Source organism: Candoia aspera, chromosome 3 (genome assembly GCF_035149785.1).
Source record: "Candoia aspera isolate rCanAsp1 chromosome 3, rCanAsp1.hap2, whole genome shotgun sequence".
Lineage (NCBI taxonomy): Eukaryota > Metazoa > Chordata > Lepidosauria > Squamata > Boidae > Candoia > Candoia aspera.
The window spans coordinates 38,117,569-38,132,569 of NC_086155.1; the positions used below are offsets into that span (position 1 = coordinate 38,117,569).

Here is a 15,001-nt window from a genome sequence, read left to right on the forward strand (position 1 = left end):
CCACAAACAAAGTCTTCAGTGTTCACACTGAGAATGCTCTGTCCAGCCAGCCATTCAGGGTGAGCACAAATTACACTGACAGTATCCTGCAAATGGCTGTGGGAAAGCCAGCGTGGGAGCCATTTCAACTGGCAGTCACACAGTAAGCTGCTAGTGTTCAACAACCTGAAAACATAAGGCACAAGGATAATGTTGTAAATTGGAAGGCAAAGATGATAAATAATATTTATGATAAGAATGTTACTAGAAGTAGTAAATCATTACAAGAATAAGTAAGTGGAAAAAGTAATCCACACAAACTTCAAGAGGATATATGAAGGCACTGTCAACTCTGTGACAGAAGGGATACTGTCTTATGAAAGCTGTATGCAGATCAGGTTTTTAAAAGCAAACGTAACAGCAATGCATAGCAAAGAAGTGTAATTCCAAATTTATCTTTCTACAAATGTGATCTGTGATGACTACATATTGACCATAACCTTTAAGCTGAATTAGTTAGTATTGTACTACAGCATAACACTGGTTTGAAATACTGAAATATGCCATGATGTAGTTTGGTTTAGCATGACATGTGAACCAGGATACTATGGCTTGGTTCAACAAACTACATCCAACAAACTACAGTGAAAGAGAGGCAGCTCTGGATATACACTGTGTGTGTGTGTGTGTGTATCCATCCATCCTTTTCTTGAGCACAACCTTGTATGTAGCTGGTGAAGCAATACATTGGACCCTTTGAAATCTTGATACTTGCCTGTCTTTTATCTGTTTTTATTCTTCAGTGGTCATTATAGATGGTACTTTAAATATTTAATGCTAGTTATTCTGTGTTTTACTTTTCATTATTTTTGCATATAGCCTAACTTAAGGAAGTTTTTCCTCTGAAGTTTTTTTAATAAATAATGCAGAGAAGCCACTTAAATGACACTTAAGTGAAGCAGAATTTCCTGACTTTTGTCATAGGGGAGACCATTCAAAAGTAGTTTAACCAAATTGTTGCTTTGATCAGAAAAAACAATCCAGAATAAAAAGTATGTTATAGCTACAGGTTATTTTCAATGCAACTAAATTATAAATATTGACTGCAATTTAACATTTTGTAAGATTAAATACTTACAATTCTTTAAGAAGAGGCTGGGAAAAACCACCTTCTTGAATAGATACTATTGCATTGTTGTTCAAATCACTACAAAATTAAACAAGAAGCATGCATCCATGAGTTTGTTTGTTGAATTTTTAAAACTGGGATATTTGAAGAGAAAAACTGAATGATCCCTTTTGGGAGATGGGCGGTGATAAATTTCATTAATAAAATAAAATAAATAAGTAAATGATCTCCCAAAACAGTCTAAGATATACTTACATGTATTCAAGAGCCTGAAGGTCAGAAAGTGCTTTCTTTGTAATTGACTTAATTTGGTTTCCTTGAAGAATCCTTTGAAGGAAAAAAAAAGCCAAAAAGATATTTATATTGAAGCAAGACAAATATTCACTGGTGTAATAAAATCAAGGCCTTTGATAACTTACTGTTCTATGCCTTTGTAGCAACAGGGTTGAGATAAACCAGTATCACAACAAATAAACAAAATGAAGAGTATGTTTGTTGTTTATTCGTTTAGTCACTTCCGACTCTTCGTGACCTCATGGACCAGCCCACGCCAGAGCTTCCTGTCGGTCGTCAACACACCCAGCTCCCCCAGGGACGAGTCCGTCACCTCTAGAAAATCATCTATCCACCTTGCCCTTGGTCGGCCCCTCTTCCTTTTGCCTTCCACTCTCCCTAGCATCAGCACCTTCTCCAGAGTGTTGTCATGAGTAAGGATGGCGAGCAGGGGGCTCCCATCCAGGCTGTAAAGAGCATGCGTAGCACTGAGGAATTAGGTAGCCATTCCAAGAGACACAGATCGGGCCCGCCTTAACCTTTGGGGTTTATATGTCTGGGTTTTTCCCACGCTTCTTCAGTTTGTTAGGATTTTCCTGTTATGTAGCAGCAATAAAACACTAGAGACCTGTTCCTTGTTTCAGCGTGGTTCCTGGCTGTTAGGACAGGTGTCCTGTCTTCTCATTATGTGGCCAAAGTATTTCAGTTTTGCCTTTAACATCGTTCCCTCAAGTGAGCAGTCTGGCTTGATTTCCTGGAGGATGGACTGGTTTGATCTTCTTGCAGCCCAAGGCACTCTCAGAATTTTCCTCCAACACCACAGTTCAAAAGCATTGATCTTCCTTCTCTCATTCTTCCTTATGGTCCAGCTCTCGCAGCCATATGTTACTACGGGGAACACCATTGCTTTAATTATGCGGACTTCAGATTGACTACATCCTTTGCAGCCAAAGGTGGCAGACATCTATACAGTCAATAAAAACAAGACCTGGAGCTGACTGTAGTTCCGATCACGAACTTCTTCTTGCACAATTTAGGATCAGACTAAAGAGATTAGGGAAGACCAACAGATCAGCTAGATATGAGCTCACTAATATTCCTAAGGAATATGCAGTGGAGGTGAAGAATCGATTTAAGGGACTGGACTGAGTAGATAGGGTCCCGGAAGAACTCTGGATAGAAGTTCACAACATTGTTCAGGAGGCGGCAACAAAATACATCCCAAAGAAAGAGAAAACCAAGAAGGCAAAATGGCTGTCTGCTGGGACACTAGAAATAGCCCAAGAAAGAAGGAAAGCAAAAGGCAACAGTGATAGGGGGAGATATGCCCAATTAAATGCAAAATTCCAGAGGTTAGCAAGAAGAGATAAGGAATTATTTTTAAACAAGCAATGCGTGGAAGTGGAAGAAGACAATAGAATAGGAAGGACAAAAGACCTCTTCCAGAAAATTGGAAACATTGGAGGAAGACCTGTATAGGAAGGATAACAATATCGGGGATAGCTTTGACGGTGTGGTCAGTGAGCTAGAGTCAGACATCCCGAAGAGTGAGGTTGAGTGGGCCTTAAGAAGCATTGCTAATAACAAGGCAGCAGGAGACGACGGCATCCCAGCTGAACTGTTCAAAATCTTGCAAGATGATGCTGTCAAGGTAATGCATGCTATATGCCAGCAAATTTGGAAAACACAAGAATGGCCATCAGACTGGAAAAAATCAACTTATATCCCCATACCAAAAAAGGGAAACACTAAAGGATGTTCAAACTATCTAACAGTGGCACTCATTTCACACGCCAGTAAGGTAATGCTCAAGATCCTGCAAGGTAGACTTCAGCAATTCAGCGTACGCCGAGCCCCCATGGGTGGTCGATCCCTAGGAGGTCTTGCCTCTCGCTCCCCCCCTTGACGGGCTGATCGAGTCTTGCTTCTCCCCCGGGTTAATAGGGTACTGTGCCTGGGGTACTGTGACGGCTCTTCCTCCCAATCCTCCGGGGTGGGCTCTGCCTCTCTGGGTAGATCCTTAAGGATTGTCACTATTAAATCCATTTTATCCTCTAATGCCCTCATTCGGGCTGGAGTGACCGGCTCTTCCGGAGGTTGGTTGGTTACCACCACCCTCGGTGACAAGGGGACTTCGGGCTCCCAGGACAGTTGTGGAGACCCCCTCCCCGGTGCTCTTTCCATAACAGTTCTATGTTCACTCCTGAGACTCTCCTGCATGGATATCAGCAGTTCGTCTAATTGGATATCTCGCAACTCCCGACGTGCTGCTCTTTGCGCTCTCGAGGTTAGCGCTGGCCGGATTCTGGCCGCCTCCCGTTCCTCCTCGCTTCCCTCACTTGCGCAAAGCTGAGGTTCTGTCATCGCTAGCGTTCCCTCTTATCCAACGATTGGATGGGGCTAGCGGAAAATGGATGAAATGATTCTCAGCTTTATGTAACGGTTGCCTAATCCCAAATACTCAGTCTCACAAGCTCGGGCTTAAAGATAACTGATTTATTAAAGGAATAGTATGCAAATACAGAGAAAGCTGAGAATGAGCAAAAGCGCGCCAAATACAAACTTAAAAGCCTTGCCTGTGAGCAAGTTCCGCCCCATCCCTCGTCAGGACGCTCCCCCTCCCAGGTGCTAGAAGCCGTTAGACGCGCCTGGGAAAGTAACCTTGAGCAGGAGCGCAAACCCAAACATACATTCCAAGCCCTCAAAACAACGGAGGGTGAAGGAATGGAAAAACCCCGGGTGAAGGAACACGGAACAGAAGAGGACATGTGAAACGTTACAATGTTAACAGCACATTGAAATGAGAACATGACAACACCCTGGAGAAGGTGCTGATGCTAGGGAGAATGGAGGACAAAAGGAAGAGGGGCCGACCAAGGGCAAGGTGGATGGATGATATTCTAGAGGTGACGGACTCGTCCCTGGGGGAGCTGGGGGTGTTGACTGACAGGAAGGTCTGGCGTGGGCTGGTCCATGAAGTCACGAAGAGTCGGAAGCAACTAAACGAATAAACAACAAAACTTTCAGAATGATCAAGGGGAAAGGCGAATAATCAATGTCTTCTTACACAAGGCTACAAAAGCCTTATTTTTGTTTTTAAAAGTACTTGCAGTTCTGCTATAAATTTCCTTGGACAGGCTTCTATAGCTTACCCCAGATAAGCTTCCATATAGTGCTAAGCCATAATGTAATCTGCTTTTCCTGTCCTATTATAGATGAATGGATACAGTAAATAAAACATAATATGTAAACATGGTTTGTGGTCATCTTACCAATGCAACTACTTAGAATAATGTGTGCATGGAACACATGATTAGTTTTTATTTCTGACTGACTACTTTTTTGAATGCTTTGCCCTAGCTTCTAACCAATCCACAGCAATGCAATACCTAAACAGGAGGAATGAAGTAGGAGCTGATCTAACAAGTGGTGATTCCTTCCCTCGCCTGTAAATACTGCCTTCAGTTGCAATTTGGATTATTAAAAAAAAACTATGCCTAAAACAAATGATACTTTAACGTTGTCGGTTGAACTGGACAGGTTTACCCATGGTTTACTGAATAAACCCTAACTGTTTGTGTCCAGGTTTACAACCACAGTTTGGCTATGTATGTTACAAATAAAGCCCTGCCTTCTTGAAAACAAGCTTTCAGGAAACAATCTATTTTGGACTTCTCTTCCTTATGAGATGATAATGACTTGTGAGATGGGACTGACTATCTTTCTGTATCACATTAGTAAGACATGACAGACTCATCTTTTTTTTTTAATAAAATCAGACTCAAGTCTTAAATGATATGAAATGTTTCTAAAAGTATCAATAAAACCAACTGTCACATACCCTGAAGGTTCACTTTTTAATCAATCAATTCTACAACTTGTAAAACTTACAGCTTATTGAGTCTCTCAAGTCCTGTAAATGCTTCATTTGCATCTTCTATGGCCCAGGAGATCTCATTATTCCGTAGATCTCTAAAATATAAATGCACACACATATTTGACATATTTATTCATATTTGAGAAGCAAAGCAAAACAAAATAAATCCTTCCAACCCCAAATTACTACTTCTTTCCCTTTCAGGGCTTGCCATTTTTAAGGTTCAATTTTGCAATGAGATCTCCTCATATTAATGTTCACATTTGTGTATAGTTAGTGTAAATGCTGGTCTAATGAGATACATCTTAGTACAAAAACAATGATTGGAAGATTTAATACACAAACATAAACCCAATGTAAAAACAGGGAGAGTGGAATTATGGAAAATTACTAGAGCTAAAGCCAGGCAGTACTGTTACCCCAGCTGAACACTATCCATTAGTCTTTTAATGGTTTCAGTATGTCATTTACCACCAGCTGGCGAGCCTCTTCAGCTGAATTAATGTTGTACAATTCTTGTACATTCTTTAATGTTAATGGAGCAAGAAACTTATAACATTAGCATATTAAGAGATGACAAGATTGAGTGAAGAATTGCTAGCCATGAAAAAACAGATTTTCAGAGACTTGTGGGTGGTTTTGTTCACAAATTCTGTTATATGCCAATGTGAACTTCAGTTTATCCCTTTGTCTTATACATCTTTCCGAAGCACAGACAAGAAAGTTGTTAAAACCAATTCAGTGAACTCCTAAGAGGAAAGGGGGATGCTTAGCTGAAATCTAATAAACTTAGCAGTGCATTTCCTTCACATGACAGGTCATAAATTTATCAGAGTAACAACTCTCACTTTGCTTTCACAGTTTAGTGAACACCAGAATTCAGAAACTTAGCCAATGGTTTATCAATGAGAATACACAAAAAAATCAACACAACTTTTTAAAATACAGGACTTCTGCCATTTGGTATAATGTACCAGCATTTTGCAGCATCAATATAACCTCCCTGGTGTTGTATTCATGGTGTAAAATGAGAGAATATTTAAGATGTTTATTTTGAGGAATTTGTTAACCACATAAATGATTATCTTGTCAGTTCCTTAACAAAAGCAGTGTCTCAGTAGGTCATCCAACCCTGAGTTATGTCTTATGAGAAAGCTTGCATAGCAAAACAAATGATATGTTGCACTTTGTATTGTAATTATGCAACATATATTCTATCTTCCAGCCTGAAATCAGGGCAGTAAGTTAGTTTACACTGCAAAGCTGCTGACGCAGGAAAAGATCTATTAAAGGAGAACTTTTCTGGATGTTGAAGTTGACACATTCCTGTCATCTGTAACTAGAACAAGTTCTTTTGAGTAGGCCCTTAGTGGGTGGGCAAGTAGGCATTTACTTTTCATGCCCAGTTAGGCACAAATACTTGGAGCCCTGTTAATCACTCTCAGACCATTGTCTGTAAACATCCAATGACCCTGAACCAAAAAACTAGCCTGTCAGCAGCTTGATGTGTCTCAAAGTCCCAACAAAATTCACTAATTAATCTGCTGTTCTTTTGTTTCATGCTATTCCAAGTCTAAAATGTTAGCTTTAACTAATCCCTTTAAAAGGCTGCATCGAATTTAAAACAGTATGACTGATTATGCAAGCCTCCTGAAGGCTGTTAACTATTTGGGCAACAGATTCTTCTCCTTTCCTTCACAATAATATTGTAGATCTTAATGATAGCTGTGAGTGACAGGATAGCTACATCACTTTCTATCTTTCTCATGCTATTATTCTCCCTTAGAAGACCTGTTACCCCAACTTTTTTTCATTTGCACTTTTGCTGTGCAGTTTCCACCTCTATACCCAAGAATACAGTTTCCAAACGCTTCTTTTAAAATGCTTTTAAGGACAATAACATGAAAATTAACCATATTCTTTACACCGTATACATTCAGAATTTCAAACATTTTACACATCCCTGCAACCTTTCTCCATCTCCCAGAACCATTTAAAATTGACTGTCCTGTTTTTGCACCAGAAAGAAAGGAGGCTAGTTATAATAAGCAATAAACCACCAGCTGACAAAAGTACTGGGGGTACATGGATTAACGTTGCAGAAAAGACAAAAACCCTTGAATGAATTTCAAAGGAAGAGGTTGAAAGATCGTCTCGCCTATCGTTTTATTTATTTATTTAAACAGATTTATAAGACCACCCAACTCACACACGGTGACTCTGGGCGGCTTACAGGATTAAAAACCATGAAAACACAACAGACACCCCCCGGCGGCAGCAAACACATTCATATCAGCCACTTGATTGTTGACAGAACCTGTCTGCCAGGCCTGTTGACAGAACATCTTCAGCACCTTCCAGAAAAGGAGCAAGGAGGGGGGCCAATCTTATACCTGGGGGAATGATGTTCCAAAGGGAGGGAGCCATTATGGAGAAGGCCCTTTTCCTTGGTCCAACTAGATGTACCTCCCTAACTGAAGGGACCCACAACATACCCTGCCTCCCTGCTCTGGCAGGCCTGGTGGATGTAACTGGGGAAAGGCAGTCCTGCAAATAATCTGGCCCCAAGCCAAGTAGGGCTTTAAAGGTGATAGCCAGCACCCTGAATTGGACCCAGCCAGAAGCAAATCAGCAACCAATGCAGTTCCCGCAAAAGAGGTGACACATATGCAAATCTAGACTTGTGCAAAACAATGTGGGCTGCTGCATTTTGAACCAACTGAAGCTTCTGGATACTTTTCAAGGGCAGCCCCATGTAGAGCACATTACAATAGTCCAAACAGGAGGTGACTAGGGTGTAGGTGACTGTGAGAAGGGCCTGTTAGTCCAGGAAAGGGCATAGCTGGCACACAACACACAGTTGTGCAAAGGTTCTCCTCGCCATGACTGCCACCTGCTCTTTGAGCAGGAGTCATGAGTCCAGGAGAACCCCCAGGGTACGCACAGGGTCTGTCGCAGCGCAACCCCATCCAAGACCAAAGATGGTAATTCTCTGGAAACCAAAGAGCCCCAAACCCACAGCCATTCTGTCTTGCCAGGGTTCAACTTCAACCTGTTGCTCTCCATCCAGACCTCAACAGCCTCCAGGCACCAGAGGGTGGTTGCGGCATCGCTTAACTCAATGTGGGCAGAGACGTACAACTGAGTATCATCAGCATACTGATGATATCTCACTCCACTGTGATGGATGATCTCACCCAGCAGCTTCATGTAGACATTAAACAGGAGTGGAGAGAGCACTGACCCCTGCAGCACCCCACAAAGCAGGGGCCGAGGGCGGGACCTCTAGCCCCCGACCATCGACGACTGGAAACGGCCCTGGAGGAACGAGGTAAACCAGGACAACACAGTGCCCCCCACCCCAACCTCCAAAGCTGCTCCAGAAGGATATAATGGTTGATGGTATCGAAAGCTGTTGAGAGGTCAAGTACAGCCAGGATGGTCGCATACCCTCCATCCCTCTCCCACCAGAGATCATCAAAAAGCGTGACAGATGCCATTTCAGTCCCATATCCAGGCCTGAATCCTTACTGAAAGGGATCCAGATAACCCATTTCATCCAGGATCCTCTGGAACTGCAGCACGACCACCTTCTCAACAACCTCCCCCAAAAGAGGAGGTTGGAGACGGGATGAAAACTGTCCATCAGGGTGGGATCCAGCGATGGCTTCTTAAGGAGGGAGCGAACCACAGCCTCTTTAAAAGGCTGGGCCACAACCCAATCCTCCAGAGAAGCATTAGTCACTGCCAGTACCTACCCACACGTCACCTCCTGGGAGGCTTTTACTAGCCAGGAGGGACATGTTGCTCCTGTTCCTCAGGAGCAACAGGGTCAAAGTGTTCCCAGATAACCAGGCAAGAACCTACCCCAGGGATCTCTACTGGACCATTATCAACGCTGGCATCCAACTGGAAACAAATCTGAGTGATTTTATCTGTCAGAAAATCTGCAAATTCCTCAGTGTGCCCCGAAGGTACACCCCTGAATCCTCCTTACCCAGAAGGAGACAGGTAACCTTAAAAAGAACAATTATCTGCAGATGCAATTCATGTGGAGGTGTTGCCTCTTCACCACATGAATCGCCACAAGGTAGGCTTTAATAGCAGCTCTTATGTCCGGTGTCCGGTTGGATTTGTTCTTCATCTTCCGCCACTTCCATTTTAAACGTTACGTTTGAAAACTGATGCTTGCATGCTACAGTAGAGCTCACCAGGAAATGAGTAATGCTTAATTTCAAGAAAGAGAACTGCAGGAAGTTCCTGGGGGATAATACCATTTCACAATTAAACTTCCTCCACTGTTCTTTGTGAGGGACGGGTTGCCCTTTGCTGGACTGAAAGGGAAAGGTATTCTGCATATGTTCAGATGCCAGGTTTGTGCACTGCTATATGTATGTAATATGTATCTACATGCACTTTAGCCTCCTATCCTAGCACAGAAAGAACTCAGCCTGAAAAAAACAATGACTTGCTTAGGAGTTCTTCATGAAGACAGATGGTAGTAGCACTTATCAATGACTCAGTAAGAATTATCCAATGTAAGCTTATAAGTTACATTCTACACAAGATCCATTTAAAAGCTGAATCCTTTAAAGAAGCACCAAGAAGTGCCAAAAATAATAAACCTGAGCAATGCTGCCCAGCTCTTTGATACAATAAGCTAACTTCTCACATTTTGCCCTTTGGAATTCATGTGGATAATATAAGGCTAATCTTCAAAAAGTGACCCACCTCTCCTTTGCGTTCTTAACACCATAAGCATTACCAATACTCTGCTGAAAGTGTTTTATTCCTATAACTTCCTTCTCTGACAAATGATATTTTCCTTCTGAATTATATACACTTACAAAGTCTGTAGATATGAGAGTCCCTTAAAAACTCCATCAGCAATGTAACTGAGTCTGTTGTCACTCAAATTTAATTTTTCCAATACATTCACTCCAATAAAAGCAAACTCATCTAGGCGAGTCAGTTGGTTGTATGACAGATCTCTGAAATGAAAGGCAGAATAAAGAGAAAAATTTAAGTAACAAGATTGTTGAAATGTTGTGACACCACAAATCAATTTGATTTGAGAAGACAGGTACATTTTTGTAAGGTATATTAAGTAACTTTCCCAACTGAGAAAGCAATTTCTTCCACTAAATTTACCTCAATAAAACAAATTAAGTACTTACAGTTCAGAAAGACTTTGGCAGAATTCCCATGCATCAGGTCCAATCCTGTTAATGGCATTCTGACTGACATAAAGCTTTTGCAGTGCCTTCAAGCCATATAGCCATCCCTTATTTACTTCTGTCAGGTTATTCTGTTCAAGCTCTCTACATAATAGAAAGAAAATGTTACATATGTTTTGAATTAGTAATACATACCATATATAGCAATTTGCTAGTAGAAATGCAAAGCTATTCTTAAATACTATGGTAACACAGAAGCCATGAGGATTTAGAGGGCAAAGAAAGGAAATGTTTAAGTAGAAAGAAAAAGGCAATGAATTCAACATTCATTCATTTTGTTACTGTTATTGTTGTGAATTGTTATCTGCCACCATTTTCTGAAAGCCTTATAAATTATATTATGGAGCATGTACTATTAAAATTATGATAAATTATACTGTTTAAACAAATTGGTATCATACAACTTAACCAGCCCTTTCAGCTAATGAAATCTAGGATTTTTAATGAAGAGATTATATCGTATACTCACAATTCTTCCATATTATTCAGTCCAAAAAAGGCACCATCCATCAGATTATTAATGCCATTGCGTTGCATTTTTAATGATTTCAATGAGTCCAAGCCTTGGAAGGTAAGGCTTTCTATTACCTTAATTCTGTTTCTTTTAAGTTCCCTAAAAATAACATTTTAAACATAAGCTAACAGAAACCAAGCACAAGCGTTATTTTTTCTATGCTACTACCCTAATAAAAATATTACAAAGATTTTTATGTAATATAGAAAACGTAATTTAGCCATCAAAAAGTCAAGAACTGAACTACAATACTGAATGGTTACTGACATCAAAGCCATACCTAGTACTGACATATGCTTAAATACATCCTCAGATGACCAATTTTTCCACCCAGAACAAAAAGTTTAGGCAATACAGACTACATCAGGACTGTAGCACAAGATAAAAAGATTTATCTCCCTGATACATTAACAATTATGATATCTTCCCCAATTTTTTTTTTAAATGCATGCTAAGGTTATATTTAATTTGGTTTGAAATTGAAACCTGTTATAAAATATATGCATCATAAAAATGGTTCTTTCATAATTTTTATACATATGCAACAACTATACTTCAATTTGTTGGTCAACCAACAAATCTTCATTACAATTATGCTTTAGTAATATATAGGATTTTGAAAAGTAATATATTTATAGTGACAATGTGAACTCTAGTCTTCCAATAGAGTAACAGAATCTAAGGGTTGGAAGGGATCATCTAGTTCAATCTCCTGCATGAATCATGAATCATGGAATGTAAATGTTGGGAGCTATTATTGCTTTGGACTCCTGCACTGAGCAGGCACTCAATAGCCTAAATGACCCACCATTATTCTATGACTGGCAGAAGGGCACAGAATACCACAATAGAACAGCTTGGTGGCAGCCTGTAAGTAATTTTTTTAAAGGAAATTCTCAGATAGAAGGAAATATCAGTGGAGAAAATAAAACTTGTAACGCAGTTGAGAGTTGAAAAGATAGCTTTTAGCATGTATGCTAGGAATGGTAGCTTTGAACATGGTTTTTGCACTTGAAATTGACCTAATAAAACTCATTTACTTCTTTTATTATATAAAGAACATTTTAAAAATCAAATACTTCTCTGGCATGAATTTAGACAGCGGTTAACATGCTCCATATATGGGTTCCAAACTGACAGTGTATAATCACTTACAAGAACTGCACATGAGGTAGCCTGAAAGTCTTTGGTGGAATCACACTTATTTTGTTTCTGTTCAGTTTTACAACTATTAGGGAGTTGGACAGGTTATCAAAACAGCCCGCTTCCAGAGTAGTTATTCTATTGTTGCTCATATTCCTATAAAAACAGTTTTAAAAAGGGAGATGTTAAATTCTGCTTGAATAATTACACAAAAACCCCCAAAGGAGCCTATTACATTTTGATTTAGAACTTCTATTCCTTACTTCAAGGAACTTCACTTTCAGAAAGCTTAGGTTGCTTCATTGATTCTTAGATGATGTCATCAGATTTAATCAGATACAATTAAGTAATAATCTCGTATCCACAGCTTGCTAGATACTGTTCCTCATAGAGTTGGTATTTCCCACTGTCACTCAGCAACTTATTATTTAAGCAGCCTGAACAATCATATAAGAGAATCTGAAACATATTACAACTTTGAGGGATGGAGACAATTAAAAGAAACAATTCTTTTTCAACTTGTCCACATTCAGGCATTGCACTAAACTGGGATTGAGCTGACTCTCTCTACTCCCATGTGGCTGAAGAGTGTTTGTTCCTGCTTTTAATTAATTGTGGTTTCTTGTGTTGTTTGGAGCAACAAAGTGTGATTAACATTAATCAGTTTATGGTTTGTTTTAAACTAACCACAGTTACTATTAATTACAGTTGTTGGCCCAGACATACATGATGAAGTTAAATAAAATTGAAGGCTTTTGAATTCTGTCTTGCAGAAGGAACTGAGAGCATATAAATCTGGGATGATACTACATTCAGGCACTGTTTCACTAAGCTACAGTTTAGCATGTTTAGAATCATATTAATATTCCAAATAGTGAAGATCTGCTTGATATGACTAAAGGTTTGTCTGTCTGTCCATCCATCCATCCAGTCTAGCTCCGATCTCTAATCATGGCCAGTAAATGAATTTTAAAATTTCTACTATTCCTGCAACTGATATTTAGAGGGATACCACCTCTGAATCTGGGAATCCATCCATCTACCTGCAAATCCATCTCTCTATTCAGTGATTCCTCAATCTAACTGTTGTGTGAGAGAAGAAAATCCTTACTAAATCTACTCTTCACAACATGTATAACTTTATCTAATTCCACTGTGAAGCTGTATCATTTCATGAGTATCACTATGACTTCACAACAATGGCATATAGACAGAATGTAAGTTACCTGGCACACAGAAATCCATAATAGCTTTTGTACTCTTTTTATCTTTAGGAAAAATTCTGAAGACAGATACACAAATTGAAAAAAATACTTTCAATGCCTCATGCTAACTGTCCCCATATACTTACAGGTATTTCAGCTGCATACGTGGGAATGAAGAAACTTTTATTTCCATGATGAAGTTGGAGCTGAGATCAAGGTTCTCCAGGGAAAAATAAGGCTGCAGCTGTTCAGAGACAATCTCCTGAATTGAATTATGCACTCTAAGAACATAAGAAAAAACACCATAAAAGCCATACTTACATCACCTCTGAAACTTCAGCTCAATAGATTACAAATAAACATCTTGTAGACTAAATGTGCATCCAAGAACAATACTTAGAAGCTGTTATTTTGATGATATAAACTCTGTTTCAAGCCAAATCTCATCCTTTTAGCATAAAAACTTGGATGAGGTTACTGCAAAGTATCAAGGATCATTGCAATTTTCCTTTGGGATTATGGTTCTAGAATGTGCTTCTTTGTTGATTTAATGGGCCACTATCCAAACAGCTTGATTAACCACTTGCCAGAACCATTCGATGAGCATTTGTACAGTCCGTACAAATATAACAAATGAATTCTGATACTACCTTGTCCTTAATTGCTCTTTCATAGTACTGCTATACATATTAATTACATAAAATTTTCAACTTTTCAAACATACCACATGCTTCATTTTTATTTACTTAATTATCTAACAGGATTTTATTTTCTACACTACTAAATTTAACAATCATCCTGAAAAATCTGTGAATATTAACTTACAATGACAGTAGTGTTATATTAGAAGTCAGTTCACCAAAGTGGGGAATGCCACTTAATTCATTGTGGTTCATCTTCCTGAAATAAAGATTTATTTACTAGCACTCAGAAAGAAGTTGTAGCAATAAAACAGAATAAATTTGCTGTGTATTAATAGTCTTGTCCTATGTATTTCAACTGAGTTTCTGGCATTTAAAGGAAACAAGTTTAGAATCATCCTCAGAAGTGAACTTCATAAAAAGCTAAACAATTCAAAGCACCTAAGTACTTAAGTAATCATCATTTGAATTTAGTCATTCTGGCTAAATGGAAAAGTCTGCAAAAAAGTATGGACTAGAACAGAAGTCTCACTGTTCTGAAGTGATACGTCAAAAGAACACTGATGCGCTCAGTGAAATACTATGTCAAGGATTATTAGAACATTACATTCATAAGAAGAGCTTCAAAAGTAAATTAAAGGTATTATTTGAATTAAGTCAACTGAATGTGATTCCCAAGTATTTGTAAATGTATTATTTCTCAGAACTGGAAGTCTGCTTCTTTCTGGAGAAGATTAAGCATGTAAGCACCAATGAATCCTAAATTCTATATTAACTGAAGAACATTTCTATACATGCAAACTAGTTTAAGAACCATAAATTAAGCAGCAGAATTGAAAACTATGAACTATCACCAACATTACTATATTTATAATACATAATCTATACATTCAGTGCAACTTTCTAGAGATGGAATTCTATGTATCGGGAAGTAAGCCTACTGAAGAAGCACAGTCTTCATTTTAAAAAAAAGCATATCATTGTATCTTGTAAAATCTAAACT

At 39.1% G+C, this 15,001-nt stretch overlaps 1 protein-coding gene across 1 annotated transcript in view; it reads right to left on the reverse strand.

Annotated features, from left to right (window-relative positions):
- LRIG2 (leucine rich repeats and immunoglobulin like domains 2) overlaps positions 1-15,001 on the reverse strand; it is a 62,078-nt gene that overhangs the window by 13,314 nt on the left and 33,763 nt on the right. Inside the window, exons 3-12 of the mRNA XM_063297420.1 lie at positions 14,183-14,257; positions 13,504-13,638; positions 12,165-12,308; positions 10,965-11,108; positions 10,436-10,579; positions 10,106-10,249; positions 5,273-5,353; positions 1,364-1,435; positions 1,118-1,186; positions 2-165 (exon numbers count right to left, since the gene is read on the reverse strand). Coding sequence (XP_063153490.1) covers positions 2-165; positions 1,118-1,186; positions 1,364-1,435; positions 5,273-5,353; positions 10,106-10,249; positions 10,436-10,579; positions 10,965-11,108; positions 12,165-12,308; positions 13,504-13,638; positions 14,183-14,257 — 1,172 coding nt within the window. The remainder of the gene's footprint in view (position 1; positions 166-1,117; positions 1,187-1,363; positions 1,436-5,272; positions 5,354-10,105; positions 10,250-10,435; positions 10,580-10,964; positions 11,109-12,164; positions 12,309-13,503; positions 13,639-14,182; positions 14,258-15,001) is intronic.